Genomic DNA, 22,137 nt, shown 5'->3' with positions numbered 1-22,137 from the left:
CCCAGACTCTTAACCCCCGCTTTGACATCTCGTCAGATGTAGGGAAGGAGAACATCAAAGCATTGTGAGGGGTTGCCCTTTGGAATAGCATTCCCAAGGGTTTAGCAGGATGCTTGTTTGATCCTGTCAGATGTCCACAGATTGTCGGCTCGGGCACCTCTTTTTCAAGGCTGCATTAGATGCTAGTGGGGCTTTCAGGAGAACCACCTCTGGCTGTGGATCAGGACATGGTCTGGTAGTCACCTCTGCTTGTGTTGCATCTGTGCTTCTGTGGCTTCACTTAAATGCACTGCAAGGCTGGAGTTCCACACGTGTTCAGTGCAAGTGGATCCAGTCTGATATGCTGGTTGAAGGTGATCGTGTTTCTCTACTGAAGTTTCTGTTGTCGTAATGGAGCAGCTTTCCTCACGAAGAAGTGACTGTCCTGCAGTGTTTCTCTGACTGCAAGCAGGCTGTGCTTGCCTTCAGCTTCACTCCTGAAACTCAGCTGGCTTTCTGGCAGAGTAGCTGTTTTCTAGGTTGCTTTGCAGATGGGATTCTTATGGGAATAGAGAGAAAGTAGCTTAAAAAAAGTAAAAATCAAAGGTTTAGCTTTTCTCATGTGATTAAGCAATCTTTCAATCTTTTATTATTAAAAAAACAAACAAACAAAAACTTTGCATTTTAGCAAACTTCCGCTGCTTTTCATGAGGAAGAGCCAAGTTCACAGTTCTCGAGTCAGTTTTCGCAGGATGGCTCTTCAGGCTGTGCAGCTCAGGGCTTTGGTAGAGGTTTTAAACAATGTTAGTATGTCTTCTCAGCTCCTTGTTCTGATATCTTTAGAAGGAGCAAAGCAAGAAGTTGTACGGGGAGGGTTGTAAAGGTCTACACTGAAGAGAAGTTTCCCCAAAATTGTGCCTTCTCCTTTGGATGTTTGAGGCTGCCTCAGTGAAGATGGATGGAATTTGTGATGTACTTCCTCAGGGCCACTGCCAGTCCCATCAGATAGTGATGAATTAAACTCTGAATGCATGTGTAATTTTTCCAAGTCCTTGCTGCTTTAGAAAGAGCATCTTGTGCTTTCCTCCAAGTTAGACTTATCCATAGCTTCCAAAGAGCCCCAAAGGTCTTCCCACTCTTACTCTTTGTTGTGATGTCAGTGTTAGTATGTCTGTTCCTTCAACTTTCACATCATTTTTCTTTGATATGTTTCCAGCTGCGCTTGCTCTCCTTAGAAAGTCACACAGCCTCATCTCTGACAATTTTGGTGTTACCCGCAGTGTCCTAATAGCAGTTTTGACCTCTCAATTAACTTCAGGATTGCCTCTTTCAGCAGACAAACCTGTACAGCTGCCAAAAGCCTCAGAACAGATCTAGAAGGTTGGCTGAATGGCTGCAGAGATTAGGGACGTATTTTCCTTTTGTGAGTGAAATCAACAGCAGAGAGCCTCAACACAAGAAGGAAACTTTCCCACTGACCACAAATAGGGGCTTAAATAGAATTTTCGAGCCTTTAAAAATAAATCGTCATTTTGTATTTAATTAAGTAGGGTTCCATGAATGTGATTAGATGCTGAGGTCATGTGCAAAAAGAAGCTTTTCCAGTAATTAGTGCAGGGTCCGTGCTGTTCTGGCAAAAACAGCACTGACGTCAGGCTGACACTGGAACAAGGAGCTGTGCTGCACAGTGAACTTGAAACACGAACCTTATTATTGAAGGGGCATGTCTGACAACTGCCAGCACTGGCTGCTTTGGGTCCTAATTAAATAAACGTATCAAAGTTCTACCATTTTTATTTGGTAAATATGGAAAGTAGCCATTTTGGGTTTTTATTTAGCAGAAGCTTAGTTTTAGTTTTGCATTTCAGGCTGTGCTCTACCAGCTCCTGCTGCTTTGTAGGTCTGTGTGTTAGGTGATGTTGCGGTGGTTGCTGTATAAGCCAAGTGCTGTGCCAGCTTTTGGAGCAGGAGCTTTTCCAGCTCTCAAGTTCTACTTTCTGATGAGTTTCTGAGTCCTGTGGAGCTGGAAAGGAAAAGTTTGTCTGACCCTATAATTTGGCTGATTGGATCATAACTCCCATTGGTGCATTAGCAAAATCGTTACCAAGTGCTCTTGAATTTACTTGTAGCTGATCCAAAATAGGCTGGTCAGAGCAGAGCTGCTTAGACACTTCTGGCTTTATATTATGCCAAAGAGAAGGATTACACATCTTTAAAAATCAACAAAAAATACTTATTTCTCTTCAAACACATTGAGGTCTCAAGATAGCTTTTAATTTAGAGTTGTGACTCTTGATAACTTGTATTTATCTGATTTAATATAAGGAATGTGTGTGTCAAAGATGCTGCTCAGTTTTGGCTTTCTTCAGTGCTTGACTATTCTCTTCTACAATTTCCTTTGGTTTTCTTTGCAGGCCATGACTGCTGTGAGACAGTGAAGGTGGCACTTTGTGCCTCTAAGGAAGGTCGCCCCGTTCTGGTGGTGGCAGAAGAGAGCTTCAAGTTCATCCAGGATGAAGCCTACGATGCAGCCCAGTTTCTGGCTACCTATGCAGGGAACCAGCAGGCACTAAACTTCACCCGTTTCTTGGACCAGTCGAGACCACCTGCTGCAGATGTGGACATTTTGGATGAGAAAGTGGCTTTGGCATTTCGACACCTGAAACTGCCTGCAGAATGGAACGTGCTGGGAACAGATCAGTCCCTCAACGGTGAGAAGCATGGGGATGTGTGTGAGGTGTGGGTGGGAAGAGAGGTTAAAAGCGTTCTTTCTGCTCTGGGTTTGTCTTTCAAAATATTCATTGGTCTTTGTGCACAGAAATGGGACAGGCTGTATACCAATGTGTCCTACTGTGTCTGTGTCCCACGCTTTGCACTTCAGCCACCTTGAAATACAGGTCACCCGTGTTTTCTTTATCTTCTGTTATAAAATAGGACACAATGTGATAAGTGGTCAGTGTTGCAACACGCGCAGTTAGGGGTTTTTTGTCTGTGCAGTGTTATGCATGCATCAGCATCACACTTCTCCGATTTCCTGAAAGAGATGGGTCTGTGGAGGAAGCCTGATGCTTTGGCCTTCTGCCACAGCCTTGGTGTGTTTGATAAACACTGTTTTTATAGCACAGGTGCAAAGGAACTGTAATGTGCGTAAAACGCATTTGATTTCTCTTGGAGAAGCTGGCAGGCTGCCTACAGGCAGCACGTTTGATGCCAAAGCACCCTGAGGATTGGTCCAGCATCCCTGTCTGTACAGCTGTCTGGTGAACACAGACCTTCCCTAAAACGAGCCCAGATAATTCTGCAAATAAAACAGAGGAAAAGTGGGAAAGTCTGGCTAACGTGAGCCCTTAACCATAGCAGAGAGTGCTACTGAGAGCTTATAAATAGAGGTCAGTGCTGGCCCAAAGCCTCTAGTAAAAGCAGCAGAACCAACGCATTCAAGATGCTGTGACATGGCTGTAGCCTTGGAGTTCTGCTCTTATTTTTTGTCACAGGGAAGTTTTAAGGAAGCATACTGGTGCACTCTGGGGCTAATTCCAGTGTTGCTGTAAATTTCTAAGGTATTTTGGCAAATAGTTTCACATGAGGAATGTGGCTGTGAGGCATTCCCTATCTGTTATGGGATACACCAGCTTAAACACTGCAACAGGAATGAGTTGTTCAGCACAGTGGCTGCAGTTCTGCTTGCCCTGATGGGGTTTTTTGCAGGATTTTTTTCTGCTTTAATTGTCACTGTCTCAGTGACTGCTTTTCTAAACATGAATGCACGGGCAGGCAGTCAAAGCAGCATTAGTAGACGTTCAAAGATGTGATCCTATTTAGTGGCTTCTGGATAGAAATTCAGATGCTGTTGTCTGTTTACTGGGAGATAAACATTTGGTATCTTTTCCCTCTCCATGGAAGACGCTGATGTTTCTTTTTGCATTTTAGAAAGCTGTGATAATGTTGGAGTTTCTGCTTTGCTGAAATGGTAAAAATATTGTAAGAGATTGGCAAAGTGCTCTTAATTAATGAAAATTTCAATTGAAGCACTGGATTATTACTAATTTTGCAGGAAGGCTCAGATCTAGTTGTTTTTTTTTTTTGTCTTTGGTTCCTCTTTGGAAAAATCAGAAGTTAGGGAAAGTATTTGCTTACGGATTTGCCATAGGATTTGCTCAGCATACACTTATGTGCCTGAAAATCACCGTGGTATAGGCTGTGGCATACAGCAGCAGTAAATGCAACCTTCATCCAAGAGTGCTGGTCTAATAAAATGTTCCTTTGCAGTAAGTTTTTTTACATGTAACTGAATAAGGGCAATCTGTTGATGTCTTGGTCTGTTTTTCATCTCCTGGTCAGCTTTTGGACTGGAAGCAGATGTATCTGGTAGCTCTTTTTCAGTAAGCTGATTATACGTAGGGACTTTTGGGGAATTTTTGTGATTGTGACAGGAAAGATTTGTATATGTAAGTATCCTTCTGGTCACATAACCCTGTTTTGGGAGAACAAGGTTGGAGAGATGTCTCTGATTCATGATGGAGAGCTACATTAGGAAAACAGCACCTCTGTGGTGGTGGTGCTTTTGCATTAATCTGGGTTGGGAAAGTGGAAAAAATCACTGCACGGATTGAAACTGGGGGAACATGAGAACAATTATGCATATGTTCTGGTCAGTGCCCCTCCACAGGGACCACCCATCCTTCATTGCATCACTACCTATGAACAGTTATCTCAGTTCATATTTCCCATTTTGCTAAATGTCACTGCCATATACTTCAAATAACCTTCTTGAAGGAGAAAATACTATAGAAACGAGAACAAAAGAAAATGTCAGATCCTTTCTTGAAAGACTTTCATGCTGCCTCTAAGCTGACATTTCTCTATGGGCTCTTGTGGGTTGGAAACAAAACGCTGCTGTTTAGCAAAACCTCTGAAAGTCAGAGCGAGCGGAGAGCCTCAGCCAGCGATCTGGGCACAGAAGTTATAAGGTGGGCACTGCTGTTAAGCATGTTTGAAAGGAGATATTTCTAAGGGCTGGAGTCTAGAGATAGGTGTGAAGTGGCTGCCATTCTGCAGCAAGAGCTTGGATGGTGGCTCCAGGGTTGAGCACAGCTTGGTGCAGGCTTGTGAGGAGGGGCTGGGCTCTGCACAGGCTTCTCCTTTCCTTTGCCTACTCCCAACTCTTCCTGCAGAAGACAAGGAGTTCATTGCTGTCACGCTCCAAAGGACAGGGAAGATGCTGCCATAACACTGAGTAAGTAAAAGTGCAGCATTGTTGTGGTCCAAAGCTATGTAAGAACTATGTGCTTGCTTATGTTTTGGTTGCCAAACCAGGGTCTTCATTCTTCAAGAGTTTGCCATTGCTCTAGATTAAAGGCACGGTGCATTCATACATCCAAATTGCTAAGAATGCATTGCTTCAGCTGTGGGCTAGAAATACCTCTAACATTATTTAAAACTGCCAGAGGACATTTGTAAGCATTCCAGTGAAACACCTTTCTTTTTCTTTTTTTTTCCCCCATAACCTACTTAAGTTAGCTGTTGCCATTCAACAAGAGAAGTTTCCTCAGGTTCAGTAATCCCAGTAGTATTTCACACAAGACTTCCTTTACATTTATGTCTTTTTATCTCTTTAGGCATCATTTTCATTTGAACAAATTGAAAATAAACTCAGCATGTATTCCTGTATTGTTCATCAGAATATTTCTAATCCCAGTATGTTTGTGTACAGTATTCTCATTTGCTGGTCCAGAAGACAAAAACTTATTAGTGCTTAAAAAGAAATTGTCCCAAAATTAAATGCACTGAGCAGTATTGATTAATCTAATCCATATGGTAATATTATTGCAGCTAACATTTGCTTAACATTGCTCAAAACCAGTATTTATTGCTATTACTCTGGTACAACAAAAAAAGTCTGAAATAATCTGTGATCACAGGCTTTAGTTCTTCACCTAAAATCTATTGAAAAGAGTGGATGCATTTGGATGTCATCAAGCTTTGAATGAACCCGTTGTGCCAAATTTAGCACCAAACTCTCTTTTTGTACAACTTGGGCTTTGATGACAAGGTTTGTGTTCACCAGCCAGCGGTGTGGAGTGTGGTACCCAGCCTGGTCCTGCCAGCATCTGTAATGCTTGTGTGGTGGAGGGCAGTGGCTGTACATGGGGAGCCCCTGGCTAGAAAAGCAAGTTCAGAAAACAGAATCTTCTTCTCTGAAACTGTTGATCAGTAGTGTCACCTTAGAGTTCTTCTTGTTTGCTTTTCCACGGAAAGGTGAAATTCTTTACTCGTGTTTCTTGTTTTGAATTCTTTGCCCTTCTGGTGCAATCATAGAATCATTTGAGTCAGAAGGGACCCTTAGAGGTCATCTGCAGGGATCCTTAGAGGTTCCCTGCAATGAACAGGGACACCTACAGCTGGTCACAATTGGACTTTAATTAGGTTTCTGAGTAACAGCTTCTTTATGGATAACTTTCCCCAGTAAAATACATCTATGTATAAAGCCTGTTCTCAAGCTTTCCTCACATCAGCTGCTGTCAGAGGGTTACTCAGTTTCAGGGCATTTTGATCAGCACTCTGTTCCTGTGCAGAATGAGCTGACCCAAAGTGCCTTCCCAGTCTCTACCACTTATTTTCCTTCTTCTCCATGAACCCACCTGCTTGAGGTACAGCCTCCTATTTGCTACTTGAAGAAGCTCCCAGAGAAGCCTTTAATCCATATGTTAGAGCAAAGGGCTCCAGAAAGTCTTGCAGTAACTTTTCAGTAGATACCTGTTTATCCACACACAACAAATATTTCACAGGGAATACAAAGCTGTTGTGCCAGTTATGTAGGTCACTTTGCGTGAGGGAGGTCCCACCTTGTGCTTCATCTTGGTTGGAAAAGACCTTCAGGATCATCAAGTTCACCATGCACAATGCTATACCTTTGGACCTCATGTTGCAGGGCTTTGCATAGACATGTGCAGGTTGAAGGCTTTGCATTCCAAGTCCAGAGTTCATCTAAACCACCTTGGGCAGAGATGTCTCAGCCCTCTCCATGCATGCTGCTGCTGTCCCAGTGCAGCTGGGTGAGCTGTGCTGTGCTCTTACCTGCCATGCACTGTCCCTTCCTGGGCTTTGCCCTTAATTGTCAACTCATGTGAACTCAGGTGGCATCCCAAGTTTATTTCAGACTATCCGTAATTAAAGATGACTTTTGTTACCATGGTGTTCCAAACACAGCATTACTTTCAGGTGCTGTGTTATCATGTCTGTCTTAATTACTGCAAGTGCACTGTAACTTTCTAAAGAACATAGTTGTTAGTGCTGTTAAGCGTAGGGTTATTTACTGTTCCCTGTGACATTTAGAAGGCTGTTGTTGAAATTGAACAGATGGCTTTATATCTAGAAATCAAAATTTAATATGTATTCTGAGGATATATGCAATATAAATGCAGGACTGTAATTTTCTATTTTAAATGATTAAGCAGAAAATAAACTAACTAGAAAACCAGAGCAGAATATTTGGAGGTATGAGTAATGATTATGGCTTGTTTGTGCTGCAGCAGGGAGAAAAAGATGACAAAAAAAATTAGGGATTATCTAAGGTATGGAAAGCTAAGAGAACTTAATCCTTGAGTTATCTATCAGTAGCGAACAGACTGCTTTCGAAACTTCTTTTAGGAAACAGTCTGTTCAATTTGCTCATCAAAGTAAGTGGTGAAATCGAGACTGACGGCTCCGATTTTGGTGGTGTGAGCTTTTCAGGTTGGTGCTTTCAGAATGCAGTGATGATCAGCCATGAGAGCAAGTTGTTCCCCATGAGAACATTGGGAAAATCTGTCCCTTTGATGAGTTGCAAGATAGCATTGATTGCAGGCAGATAACCAGAATACCATCTTAGCAGATAAAACACTTAGCAGCTCCCAGGCCTTAGGAATGCAGTTACTGACGTCTTGAAGATGTCTTGAATATGTACAGCTTCCCAGAAGCACTGAATAGCAAACATCCCTATGCAATAATGCTTCTTGAGAAATAAAGCTCTGTGAACTCACTGGGGAGGAGATGGTGGGGATGAAGTTGCCTTGGCCTAGTCTGAAATAGTTGAGAGTTGTGTTTAATAACAGTGCATGGAACCCAGTAGGATTGCAGTGTACGATGCAATGGACCACATCAGCAGAGATCAGAAAGATCTCAAGAGGATACTGAAAACAGAAACAGAGAATGTCTGAAGAGAGCAGTAACAACAACAACAAGAAAGCCTTACTAAGAAAAAAACAACACACTTTCAGGACTAACTATAATGAAATTAGGAGCTACCTTTTCTCTCCACTGGAGCATGTTAAAGGGATGTGGCTGATGGTATTTTCCAGACGTAAAGCTTTAATCTGTTCATCTCCTGCATTCCTTCTATACTTTCTACTAAAATGCTTTCAGGATAATAGTTACCAGTTTTCTTTTCCCTGGGTTTGGTGTTCTATCTGCTTCTCACCTTTCTCTCTGCCCTCTGATAAAGGCTTGTATAGTATAAATGGGCATGATCTTTTCTGAGCAAACATCACAAAGTAGTCTGTTGAGTTACAGTACTTGATAAGATGAAAAAAAATATTTTCCTTCCCTGAATTTAATGCCCTCTGCATTGCAAAATAGGAAGCAGAAAATGTTCAACCAGTGTCTGTGGCTGAGAAACCATTGGCACTAAGGTGTTTCTGTTCCCTTAGGTGTTAGTGGGAGTAGGGACATGAAGATCCTTTAGTGTGCCTTGAAAAAGTATTGTTTATAAGATTAAAAAGAATTACTCACATTTTTTATTAACTGAACTCGCAACTCCAACCTCTGTGTCTTCACCTTGGCCTTCCTTTAGTACCACTGCCTTCTCGAGTGCCAGGTGACAGCTTGTTTTGAGGTTTTGCTTGAGGGTCAATCTGAGCACTGAGAACCTTTTCAGCCATAAACGAGATTTGATGGTAGCCTTTAGAATTTGCTGACAATACATGATTTTGGCTGAGAAACAAGGGGAAGTCACTATCGCAGGAAGAGTAGCAAGAGAGACTTTGAGCTAATCCAATCCATGGCTTTTTCTTCTTCATTGAGCTGTCTCAAAGTATGGAGGGTAAACTGAGCCATTCAGCATGGATTTCTCTAAATAAGAAACAAATTTTAAAAAGAAATACAGAGGTTAGTTGATTTTTCTTTCTTTTTTTTTTTCTCTTTCATTTAATCAGGATTACAATGCACGTTCTTACTTAGGGAACAGTTTGTGTGCTCACAGATGTGTCATACCCAAATCTTTATTTTTTTTTCTATTTCTGTGCTTTTTTATTTAGTGCTATAAGCACCTTAAGCCTTAATCATTTACAGTTAGCAAAGTACATTTGATATTCTTCTATGGAAATTTTGACCTTAGCTACTCAGATAAATTGTTCGTGTGTCACAGCTGCAAAAAAGAAAAAAAAAATACATTAAAATAATACATCTAAAGTCTTCTGTTTTGCCAGCTGGATTAGAGTGCCCTGCCATTATGGGACGATAATCATATGTTTCAACTCTTGCCTATTACTAGGAAACAAGAAAGGAACAAAAACAACTTTGGTCTTTCCAGTATCGTGTGTCTTGCGTTTCCACAGTTTTCTAATTGCAAGAACCTTTCTGTTGACATTCAGAAGACAGCCATTTTAAGATGAGAAGCTCATGCCTGATGTGATAGGAGAAGGAGCTCTGGCTACTGCTGGTTAAAGCTTCTGTTGTTCTTCCATAGCTGGGAAAGGAATTTTGCACCATGACAAGACGTAATCGTTGACTGAATTTCCAGCATCCCATGCTACAAGCCTCAGACCTTCAGAGCTGGGATGGCTGTAGGCATGTTGCCCACCCTTCTTCCATCTCCATCATGCAGCACTCCCATACTCAATGCACACCTGCTCTTGGCTTGTTCTGAGCAACACTGTACACCAGCAGATGTATTTGTCTTTGTATATTAGTAGTTAATCCAGTCCACAGATGGCACACGCCTTTTCGCTGTAGCTGTGTGAGTTTTAAACACTCCAAAACACTCTAAAGCCATTGCCCAGGGCCCTGCAGTTGTGTGCACAGCACTTTGTTTCTTTGCTGCCATCATCCATACCCATCTGTTAGGATGGCCTGGAGCCAGTCTATATGTCAGGCAGATCCTTTCCAATGGACCTGGAGTATGAGTCTGTGTTTAATATGCTCAGGATGGCAAGGTGCCGTGTCTTCTTGTATTCATCTTCTGTGCACATCGTGGTAGTACAGAAGATTGGGGCAGTGCCGAGTTCAGGTCAGTTGCATTTGTAGCCACCTCCATCCACCTGTATCCACTAATTTGACAGTAGTGACGATGGTTTTTAAAAAGTGGAGAAGAAAAGCTAGGATTTTCAAAAAGTGCATTCAAATGAGCTGCACCTGAACTGCTGCGGGGTGACCTCATTGCAGCATTTCAGTACCTGAAGGGAGCCTACAGAGGGCAGGGGAATCAACTCTTTGAAAGGGTAGATAACTGCAGGATGAGGGGAAATGGTTTTAAGTTGAGGGAGGGGAGATTTAGGTTGGATGTCATGGGGAAGTTCTTTACAGAGAGAGTGGTGAGGTGCTGGAACAGGCTGCCCAGAGAGGCTGTGGATGCCCCATCCCTGGAAGTGTTCAAAGGCAGATTGGATGGGGCCCTGGGCAGCCTGGTCTGCATTAAATGAGGAGGTTGGTGGCCCTGCATGTGGCAGGGGGGTTGGAGATTCATGATCCTTGAGGTCCCTTCCAACCCTGGCCATTCTGTGATTCTGTGAACGTTTGGGATAAATAGAGAAGCAATTCCTCTATGGAAATACATGTAGAGATGGGTACCCAGGTGGATCACGGGATGCATGGGTGCAGGTACCTTTCCAAACTTGCAGTTAGTGTGTGTTTTTCGTGGAGAACCAAGAGCTGGTAAGCAGAAGATGCTGCTCCCTGATTGTGCAGCTCTCATCTAAAGGAGGAAGAGGTGTTTTGATCCAGGAATCCATGCTTAGGCTTTTCAGGTCTGCCCTGGTGCAAGGCTGTTTGTTTCAGTTAGGAAGATGATGTTCCCTTTTAACAAAGCAGCTGGAGTGGGAGATGATGCCTTGCTGCAACAGATGTGGTCAGACCAATGCAACATGTTCTTTATTTGGACAGCAGTCATTTGCTCCAACAGAAGTGCTGTGGTGCTTCCTATATCCGTGGCAGGAAGGGTTGTACTGTTTTAATTATGCTAGCTGACTGCCAGTTTATTAGTGCAGTTATTGTAGGAGCTCTGTGGAAGTACAAGTTCACAGGGTGAAACTTTGGCCATGTGCTTTCACTAAGTTCAGTTCTGTATCCACACTTTCTCCTTTCTGCAGTCTCGTCAGTAGTTTTTCCCTTTTGTTGTGTTATTTTTCATTGTACCTTAGGCCCAAAGCTGACAGTCTTTGATTAACTGCCTTGTTGGGCTGTTTATTTCTGAAGTGTGACATGCTGTTGCACTCCATACCAAAATCCTTGTTGTTACTCTCCCATAAGCTGAGAATTTGTTTGTGAGTAAGACCAGCTATTTCTTTTTTCTCTGATCATCTGGAACCTCCATTCAGACATACTCATGTGTTCAAGATAACATGATTTTGCTTGAGAGTAATAAAAGGATGTTAGGGAAGAAGGATTGGTTTGAAGCCCAGGGACCCTATTTGGAGTCATATGGAAGAGAGGCAGTGCCAGAGACTGTAGTTCTTGAACACAGATCAGTTCTTCAGGAGCTGATCCAGAAAGTGGGGAAAGCCTGTGTGTCAGGCAGGGATAACTCCCTCTTTTTGCATTGTTTTTCACTAAAGGCCTTAATGATGTCCCTTGAGAAAGCAAGCAAGGAAACAGCAGCACACTGAAGAAATGATTTCTCTTGGGGTATGCTTCTTGGGGAAAAAATAATTAAATCTTACAGGCTTATGCACTTGCATTTTTTAAATTTACTATGTAGATTTGGCTGGTAACCAAATTAATAACCCAATAAATCACTGCTATGATATTAAAGGTATTAAACCATTGGCATGGTTTACTCAGCTGGTGCATTTTTGTTGTTTTTGCTGCTGCCAGTCAATACTGAAATCCTTTGTTAATTAAAAGAACAAATTTTTATTTCTTGCAGTTTTTTAACCCAAATGCTTTCTCCCTCCCTGCAGAAGTAGCACGCTTTGATCTGCAAATGCTGTATTTCAGCGGTGCATCTGGAGCCCATTTCTGGTGGAAGTTCTCGGGCTGCAGCTTTTAGAGTAGGGGGGATACTTTTCTGAGATGAAAGCTTAGGCTCAAGAGTGACTTTTACTGAATTAGAAAGTCACGGTTATTAAACATAAAAAGCAGCAGAGGAGATTACTGGTTTATAAATGCTGCTACTCAGAATTATAGTGCTACTGCAGAAAGCTGAGAAAAGCTGGGCTAAGGCACAATCAAGCCAGGAAATCAAAAACCTCATTTTTATGTCCATATGAGAGGCTAAAACTGTTCTCTTTCATAACTGCTCTGCATTTGTTCTTCGGTTGTAATTGATTTTCTTCATGCCTTGGGACAAATCAGTGTTCCGTTAAATAACGTAACTCTTAGATTCCTAAAAGCTGGACGTGGGACTAAAAAAGGCTTGGATGTACAGAGAAATGTACACCCCCGAAGATGCCAGGAGCTGTAGGGAAGCCCTGCAGCTCAGTGGTTGTCATGGCTGTCCACAAAGCCCTTCTTTTCACTTTGACTTCTGTGCTCTTTCAGTCTGACCCCGAGATGTCCTGAGCATGTTCAGTCCCACTGGAGCCAGTCCCTTGCTTTCATGCAGCGATCTCTCCTGGATTTCGCAGCCAGCTTGTGCAGAGCGTGTTTTTCCAGGTGCTGCAGTGTTTAGGTTCCTTGGCTTTTTGGCTGTCAGCACCTCTAGTTCTATGCCAGCCATTGTGCTGCACTTGGCATGCGTGTGGCTTGTCTCCAGTAACAAGGATGTGGGGGAATGGCATTCACCTAAACGGCAACCTACAGATTCTTATTTCTTTTTCTTTCCTTATTCCCAGAGAACATCCCTCGGGAGACACTGATGCACTTTGCAGTGAGGCAGGGCCTGCTGAGGCTGACGTGGTTTCTGCTCCAGCAGCCAGGAGGAAGAGGAGCTCTCAGCATCCACAACCGCGACGGCGCGACGCCCGTGAGCTTGGCCTTGGAGAGGGGCTACCAGAAGTTGCATCAGCTTCTGACCGAGTAAGGATGGTTCCTCTGCTTGTTTTCCTTTATCCTGCTTCCCTTTACTTTATCCCTGAAGAGTGTCTAATTGGGAAATGTTGGTTGGAGGTGAATGGTTGGACTAGATGATCTTAGAGGTGCCTTCCCCCTTAATGATTCTGAAAGCTAAACTCTACTCTTGAAGAAAATTTGTTTGTGGTTTTGCTTTTACCTTTATTGCTAGAAACAATGGGAGAACGACCTTAGTATTCAAAGTAAGTGCAGTAATACTGTTGGGTTCTCCTTTTCTGTTCTGTTCACGTTGTTCTGTTTCCAGCTGTGCCTTGCAGCCCAACGTGAGTCATAATAATATCAGCTAATTAAGGCAAACCTTATACAAACACAAGTGAAAAATCTTGTCTTCAAACAAGTACAGCTGTTGAAAGGAGTGCAGCTAGCAGGCTGGTGGCTGTGACTGTCACATTTGTACTTCATAGATCTACAGTTCTTTTGGTTAAGTGAAACCATAACAATTCCGTTGAACTAAAGCAGCGTTTTGTAGAGAATAGATATCTGCTGGTATAAGTAAGAATTTAAGTAAAAATTAATGCAAGTATTTGCAGCAGAAACTGTTCTGTTCTACGAGGGTGATGAGAAGCAGCCAGATCTTGCCAACAGCAGCAAGTAACTTGTTGCATGAGCCTTCACTGCAGCATTTGACAGAAAAACTTCAGAAGATGGAAAGTTATTTTTGAATAGCAAATGTTTGGCTTACCGGCTTTAAAGGCTGCAGCTAATAAAGACAAAGAGCTTAAATAAGTTCTGGGGTGGGAGGGCTGTTTGTAAAAGTTTTGGTCTGCATGTCTGCTGTTCTGATGCCCAGTTCTCTTAAGCTTTGTTATTAACTTTGTTTTCCTGATGGGAATTTTCAGATGCTTAGGGTTTATGTTCAGTGACCCAATGTCATGTTTAGGACTCTTCTGTGTTGTCCATGCTCTCACGCAACGTTTCTTTATGCTACAAATTGTAAATAATTCTGTTTTCTAGTTATTGGGCAGGATGTTAGAGGCAGCAAAAAGTAAGTTTGGCTGCTCATGTGCTTGCGTTTAAGTTTCATCTGAGGCAGTGAAGCCAACCACATAGCGGGCAGGGTGAAGGAGAATGTGCAAGGTGGGACAGGAGCTGTCTGACCTTTTCTTCACCACTGTTGGCTGGGATCAATACAGAGATGGTGGCAGTGCTTCTCATTTTCCCACGTGAGTTCAACAGTCATAATGTGAAAATACTCAACGGTCTTGCAGGCTGCTTTGTAAAACTGGAATAAGCAAATTCATCCTGAAACTGCAGCCAAGAGCTCCAAGGTGAGGCTAATGATGTTGACAGAATTTGCATACTATCACAAAGCCTAAATTGACTAAAACTTGATTATAAAGCTTACAGCAAATTCTGTGATTTGAATGAGCAGAGTCAATAATTTTAAAAGATATGGGAAGTAAACAGAGCTGTTACAACTGCTGTTCATGTATTTGGTAGTGTTTCACAACCAATTCCTATGCAGGCCAGATCTTTCTTGGTGGGAAAAGAAGCAAAAGCTCTTGGTTATGTGGCATTGCCCTTTGCTAATCACTGGGACAGCTGCTGTTGGTATCATATAAGGAATTCCTCTGGTGACCTTTGCAGTACATCTTTGAACGTGAGATACTGTAGTACCCTCAGTACCTTTTCCATCAAGTTCCTGTTCTTTTTAGTGTATTCTAAGACCATGTAGGTGAGTTAAGCAGAGTTATGGCTAGTTTCCCTCTTGGGTGGAAATACCATGCCTAACCATAGCTGTGCATCTTGTTGCTCCAAAAGGCTTGCAGGGGATGGTGGCTGCAATGAAGGTGGCCAGTTTCCATAGCAGAAGTTTCATTATGCTTGGTGCTTTCTGCACGGATCAAGGGCCTGAAAATCCATACTGGGAAGAGAAATAGTGAGTTTGAAAATAGAGAAAAGCAGCCAAACTCCATGACAAGAGTATATATTATTTATGTGCTGTCAAAACACAATGGATACTGTACAATCTCTTTTCTGCACCCTGCTTATGCACAGGCTGTATAAACCATGCACACACATTTGGCACACAGTGTGTACCACTCAGCAAAATACGGAGCAGTAACGCATGTTAGCGAGGGCTTGTACAAAGGAGCCATTATTTTTACAAGTAATTAAGCTCCACTTTGCAAAATAAATGAATGCAGCATGTTTTGTGTTGCATTATCCTTGGGGGGATTTTATTGTTCACTCTGCTTGCTAATTTGCAGGACCCTGCATTTCACAACTCTTCTCGTCATCAGCGTAGGGAAGGGGTGAAGTTCAGCTGTAATTAAGGTAGAATCATTAAAAAACAGACAGAAAACCTCTGTTGATGCAGTTTTTTGTCTGGGTTCAGCTGCAGCGTAAATATTTTTCTCAAAAACTTATGACACTGGTGACATTTGGAATTTCTCTTTGTCGGATGAGCTTTCCCTTTTCAGCTCTTACAGTTCATTTTAAGGATGCAAGATGCCTTCCACTGCAGAGCTGCAAGTCTGGAAGCTTCTTTTACTGTAGACTGGAGCTTGTGATGTGTGTCCTCTGGCAGAAGTGATGCACCCAGAGCTGCTGGCGGGGCTGGATGCACCTGATCTCCCATAGAAAAGCCTTGGGAAGCAGGCAGCATGCAGAGCACCCTCTGAGCTTCAACAGTTCCCAAGTGCAGGAGAAGTGAATTGAAAAATGAAGGCTCCTTTGTTGAAGCCTGCTGCTTCCTCATGTTTAAATTGGGCAATGCTGGCTGCAGGGCGTTGGCAGCTCTGCTGTGCTGTGCAAAGACAGGGCTCCAAGGAGGCAGCAGGGCTCTAACCAGGGCAGGGTGAGTAACTTGGCCTCTGCAACAGGACGGCTGCGTTTTGCAGTAGTTGATGTTTTTTAATATGGTTTAGTGTAGTAACACAGTCTGCCTTGCCAGCTCCATGTTCTTCAGTGTAAGTCAGGCAAGTAAAATGGCTCCAAGAAATAGCTCGTGTTCTGAATTTCGGAGTCAGAGTTCTGTAAAACATACTCTGATTTTGTAACCTGATTTCATTTCTGCAGAGCAAAGTTCCATCCAGCAGCCCAAAAGTATCAGGCTTTTTCTTTCAGTGAAGCTGAATGTGTGGTGTTCCTTTGCAGCTGAGAGTGAGGGTAAGAGAAAAGTAAAGTCTGTAAGAAAAACTCCTGCATTTTCCAGTCCTTGCAGAAGGGAAGATACAGAGCATGTCTCTCGTGTTTCTAGCATTCATTTTGCTTTTCTGTTTTCTCCGCTGGCCTCTTATTACCATGAAGTACCTCTGTGTGTCTCTGTGGGTTAAACCTCCAGGTAACAGTGTGGTGTTCCAGAATGTGAAGCCATAAGCCAGTATTAGTGCAGATTTCCAAAATTAAACCGACCTAGATTTAAATAACACATATGAAGAACAGCTCGCTGGTAGCAGAAGTTTCTCGTGACTGTTTTGCAATGCTTGATAATCACTTGCTATTGTTCTGATTTTGTGTAAATAATTGGTGATGTCTGTACTGTAATCTCCGTGGTGCCTCTCAGATAAGGAAGGTTTTTCAATCACTTTACTTTTGTAATTGAATGTTCTTTGCTGCTTTTCTGGGCCAGGGCTGCAAGAGGATTTGTCTGGTGTCTCATTTCTTTACACACCAGTTTAGCAAGTCCGTTAAGTGCATTTGATTTCAGAAATCTCCAGTTTGTCTTCAGCTGTCCGTGGTGCAGGTGCATTCTGAAATCACAGGGTTTTTGGACTGGGAATATCACCAACTGCAGTTTGGTGCCAGGCTGTGGCAGTGTGTCACAGTGTGCTGGCCTGGTCCTTTCTGCATCCTTGCCCCAATTGTGAGCTGAGTGGCAGCACTCTGGGTCTCCCCTCTGTTATTTCTTTTTCTGTGGTTCCCTGTGCAGGGAGCAGGAGGCAGCTGGGGACACGCAGGTGTCCTGCAGGTTGTGCAGCATCATCTGCCCATTGCTTTGCTGTACTTTGCATTTGTGCTATCCAGAATCGGCAGCTGAAGAATTTACTGAAGTAATGCTGAAACATCTCCTGTTTTTCCTTCTGTTCTTCCATCCAAAACCAAGCAACAAACCTTTTAATTACTATTTAAAGGGCTGTTCAGAGAAAATAAAGGGCAAAGATGGAGGATCTGATGAGAGATCCGTGTGTTAAGAGGTTACTGCTTGGGTACAGAAGTATGGGACTAGTAGTGATCCAACAGGACTCTGGTTTTGGGCACTTCATTGCTGAACTTCCAGATGATTTTTTTTGCAACAGAGTTGTTTAATTGCTAATTCATCCTGGCTGGAAGGATGCTGAGATGCTGTGGCTTTCCTCTGGCCATGGCATTACAGCAGGGTAACAGACAGCAGCAGGGATGGTGTGATGGAGCAAGAGGCGTTTGTGCTTCCCAGCTTCCATTTACTCACTCTTTACATGCACCAGCTTTTACTCTTTTCCTGGTGTGCTCCAAAATCCATATTGAGATCTTCCTTTGTAGGTAAAGGTAGGAAAGTGAAACAAATGCAAAAATGTATGCAACAACAGGCAGCTATTCCTGTGGAATGTGCGCTGTACAGTTTGGTAAGTATATTTGATGAGGTCTGAAAAATGTTTGGGTTTTAGAGTTCAGACCCTCTGAGGTAGGAAATATATTGCATCTGTTAAGATAACTGGACTTGTCCGAGGATTGCAAGTCTGCAAATAACTGTTGAAAGAACAAGCCAGCTTTCTTCTCTAGTATAATTTCCTATTGTATAGTGTTGATTGTTGGGCTGAGAAGTTAGCATTAAATATCTTGAATTCAGTTGTTGAATATTTTATCTGATATTGGAGGGTTAGTCATGCAATCCTGAATTCAGTTCAGCATCCAAACCCTCTGCTGTTCATATTTGCGTGGAGCACCATAAGCGGTTACTCATCGTTTCTGCAGCAGATGAACTCTTTCCTTCAACATCAAAAGCATTCCAGTTAGTTAGTGCTCTGTAGAATTGCTTTACGTGAGAAATAATTGTTGTTTTTTGGTGGTCTTTTTTTTCCTCCTGCTTTCCTGTGGCTTTTGGTGCGTTCACCTGAGGTATAAATGCTGTCATTAAATCATTTTCCTGTGTATGAGCTGTCCATTAATCCGTTCTACTATGTGTTAGTTGTGTGTGTTTTCTGAGTCCTGTATGATGCATACTGATGTTCCCAAAAACATGGAAGTGCTGGTGTGCACTTGTGCTGTGTATGCCATTAAAGACAATGGGGCTGTCAACAAAAAGCTGATTCTTGTACCCATACAAAGCCTGTGTTACCCAACATTCTGCAACAGCATTGATTTACTGTCTTATCTGTTTCCATTTACTTTGTAGTGGGACAAAACAAAACAGAAAATCTGTTAAAAGGATATGAAGGGAACACACAGTCAAAAGGGACACATTGAGTCCTCTTAGGAGTAATAGCATTGCCACTAAATATTAATTGTAATTCGTAATGAGCAGTTACAGTTGGCATTATCAGTAGCTGGTTATTGCTGGCTGCCTGCATTTTTATTTGAAGAACAAGGAGATACTTTGGAGCCCCACACCCCCGTGTGTGATGAGCTTAGGAAACTGCCTCTTGTTTGTTATGGTTTTCTGGAGTCTTGCTCTGACATTCTGGTGACTGTGATAAATCTGGGTGTGGATTTTCATTGGAGGGGCTGTTGGCTTGATGTATGTAAGTTGTTAGTGTTAGGGACGTGTTGTGCAACAGCCACCAAGCCCAGCTTCCTGTCCCAGTAGGCACCGTTCCTTGTTTATCCCGGACCACAGTCAGTCTGTCTGTCTGATCTTGTATTTTCAGTGAGTTATTAAAATAACAGCCATAAATCAAAATTTGAATAGGAATGTAAGATATGTAACACTAAAATCCAGTGTAGTTTTTATTTGTCTTAGAGAAAAGAGCATCGAAATTCTAGCATTTCCTAACTTTTTGCCATAACCATAGCACTTTTTTTCTTTTTTTTTTTTTGAAGTGATTTTATTTTCTTTATCACTTAAATCTGATGCTTTCAGAACCACCCCGCAGCTGTGGCTAAGGTTACAGTAAGATCCCAAGAGCCAGCAGTGCTGTAGGGTTTGCTTTGTCCCAGCCAAGGTCTGGCTGAGAAATGTGAAGGGATATCCCCAGGAAACAACACCTTGACTTCCTGCACCGCCTTCCGCCTGTGGGATCCCGCTTCCTAGTATGAGGCTCTGCTTAACCCATTGAGATTGTTTGGATCATTTGTCCAATCTCTTCCTCAGCCTTCCTCTCCCCTTTGGATAAATCCTATTATCTGTGTCCGGGAAGACGCTTCTTTTGGAGCCCTGACGTAGCCAAATTTCAAACCACTCCAACTGATGACCGCTTCTGAAACTTTGAAGGGCTTTTCCTCCAGTCGGAGCACGTTTGTTGTTCTGCCTTTCTCACTTATCTTCCCTCTTTTTATAAATATCTTGCCGGTATCTGCAGGAAGCTGCAGAACGTTGCAGCCGTTCCTCCACTGCTTTCCGCCCCTCCTTGGCCGGGGGCCATCCTATCTGCTTCACTACGAGACCAGAATGGATCTGCGCACAAATACGGTGCTCTGCTCCTCCTTCACCGGGGATGGCTCTTTCTTGTGGAGGTCTAAAAAATAGTACCCCTTGTAGTTTCTCATGTGTCGGATGTGCCGGTGATGCTGTGGTTTGAGTCATGGCCCGAGAGCATTTTGGAGGTGGTGAGGGGTTGAGTTTGTTCTTCTGCCCGCTCTGTTTGGGGTCAGCATCCTTCCTTGAGACCCGTTTCCATCGGTGAAGGGCCGCTGGTAAGTCTTTCTCCATGCAAGCACTGTTCTTTCATGAAGGCAGCCGTTTTCCCTTCTGTGCAACAGAAAATGAGCATGAAGCAGCGGAGAGCAGGGCTGTAGGATTCCTGCCAGGTTTTCTCAGTGGGACACGGCTCAGTGCCGCGTGATTGTGCTGGAGGTGAAGGCATTCATATGACCGCTGTGGACTTCGTTGGTCAGTCCTTCACTTCTGAGCCAAGGGAGATACTTCCATCAGTGAAAGTTTGGCTCAGAGTTGGTACAAGGGAAACTTTCTGTTCAGTGCTGTCTCCTAAGTGTTTCTGTAGTAAGCTGTTGAAAGGGCAGAAAGAATTTCAGGATGGTCAGATCCTGTAAGGCATGCTTCCCCTGTTGCAGGCAAACTGCAGTTAAGACTTTTGCACTGAATGAAAGCAGATTTTCAGACTACTTAAATGCTGGAGTTTCTATCTCTGTCTGTTAGTAAATCTTTAGTAAATATTTGCATTTTTGTTTTTATCTCCTAGTAGTTCACCTTGGGTATGTACTCCTTTACAATTACAACTACTGCAGAAATCGCTAATCTGTACAAAATGAGTGCTTTTCATAATGAGGGAGCACTAAATGTAGGTCTAAATCCTATTTTCTGAAAGAATGTGTGTTTTTGTAATTTCTCAATAGAAGGTAGGGTGAGACAGAAAGGAGACACACAAATGGTTAAGCTCAACACAGGGTCAAAGGAGCAGGAGAGTATTCTCATGTGATCTACGTCCTCTTGAAAGTGATTGTCTGAGCAACAGAAATAGCAGTGTGCAAACAAGTTGACACTTGTGAGCACTCATTTGTCCTCTCTGCTGCTGTACATCAGCGCCTGGATGTGTCCGTGTATGAGAGGGATGACTTGAAGGAGTTGGATTGAGCCATCTTAATTATGTACAACATGGGTGACTGCTCCTAAAAATGAGAGCTCTGTGTTATCTGTGGTTGGCTGCGATGTGAGAAAGATCTTGGCTATTCCAAAAGGCTTAAGCCCCTTTGCAGACTGCAATGCAGATTTACAACTTGAATATGGAAAGGGAGTGCAGTTTTGAATCAGCAGCAATCACCGCTGCTCACAAATGATCAGCCTGACCTGCAGAAGATGGAGGTGGCAGATTGCAGCAGCGGTAGCAGTGGTGGGATGTGCTCATGATGTTGCAGGGCACCGTGCTCTTCTGCAATCCCACTCCAGGTATTGAAGCCTTTGATGGTTCTCTGAGGCCGCAGCCCTGCAGGCTGCTCTGTGGGTGCCTGTTTGAAGATGCTTGTAAGCATACTTGAAGCTGATGAGAAAGTGGAGAAGGCTGTTGTGTTCTTGAAGCCTGCTGGTGGTGGCTTCATGAATGGGTGAATGTGGTTTTTTGTGACGATTGCTTATCGTGCTCTGACAGTGGGCCCTGAGCACAGTGATTTCTTATACATGGCAGCTAAAAAGAAAAATAGTCCATACAGAAATGTCTGTGTTTCCTTGATAAAGAAAGGTCATTTCTGTAGCTGCTTTAATGCTTGTGATGTCTTGGTCGACTTCAGTGCCTCGATGATTGGATTTATACTAATAACCACAAAAAACTCTACACTTCCTCCTGCTTCTCTATAGAAATATTGATTCTGTTTAAATCAAGAGTAATTCTGCAGAAGTCAATTGAGTTACACTGTGGAAAAGGGTGGAAGACACAGGTTTGCTTTGTCTGAATTTGCTTTGTGTCCTGATTTTACCCGAAATGACTCACAGGGAGGGGCTGGATCACTGCGCTGGGGCACTGTGGAGGCAGCTGTTAGCCCTCCGTTGGCTGTGGCTCTCAGTAGGCCGCATGATCATTCAAACAGATCTTTGCTATCCTGAGTCAGTTCTGATTCAGAATGAAAGTTCTGGACCTGAAGCTTAAGGTGAGCACCTTGGTAAGGTGAATGCTTCTGCACGCCCTTATTGTGCCCATGCTGTCTCTGTACAGCTTGGTGGCAGCAGCCATGTGAGGTTGTACAGCATTGGGTTGCAAACTTGTGCACAGTCAGGGTTTGGCTTTGAGGTGACTAGGTAAAAATTTCTGCTGACAAGAAGTAACTGCTGAGTTATTTTTTCATTCTGATCTATAACAGCACCCA

At 43.0% G+C, this 22,137-nt stretch overlaps 1 protein-coding gene across 7 annotated transcripts in view; it reads left to right on the top strand.

Moving 5' to 3' along the window:
• Positions 1-22,137, top strand: part of AKAP13 (A-kinase anchoring protein 13) — a 195,501-nt gene that overhangs the window by 74,938 nt on the left and 98,426 nt on the right. For 6 of the 7 annotated variants that reach the window (XM_031587751.2, XM_090149022.1, XM_090149025.1 and 3 more), the window contains 2 exons: positions 2,394-2,690; positions 13,005-13,188. In XM_031587751.2, coding sequence (XP_031443611.2) covers positions 2,394-2,690; positions 13,005-13,188 — 481 coding nt within the window. Of the gene's footprint in view, positions 1-2,393; positions 2,691-13,004; positions 13,189-19,275; positions 20,017-22,137 lie in introns of those variants that run through there. The other variant, XM_090149027.1, reaches the window with a different exon arrangement.

Source organism: Phasianus colchicus, chromosome 12 (genome assembly GCF_987193195.1).
Source record: "Phasianus colchicus chromosome 12, bPhaCol1.hap1.1, whole genome shotgun sequence".
In the NCBI taxonomy this organism is placed as follows: Eukaryota; Metazoa; Chordata; class Aves; order Galliformes; family Phasianidae; genus Phasianus; species Phasianus colchicus.
Note: the sequence above shows the minus strand (reverse complement) of the source record. Positions and strands in the feature narration are given on the sequence as shown.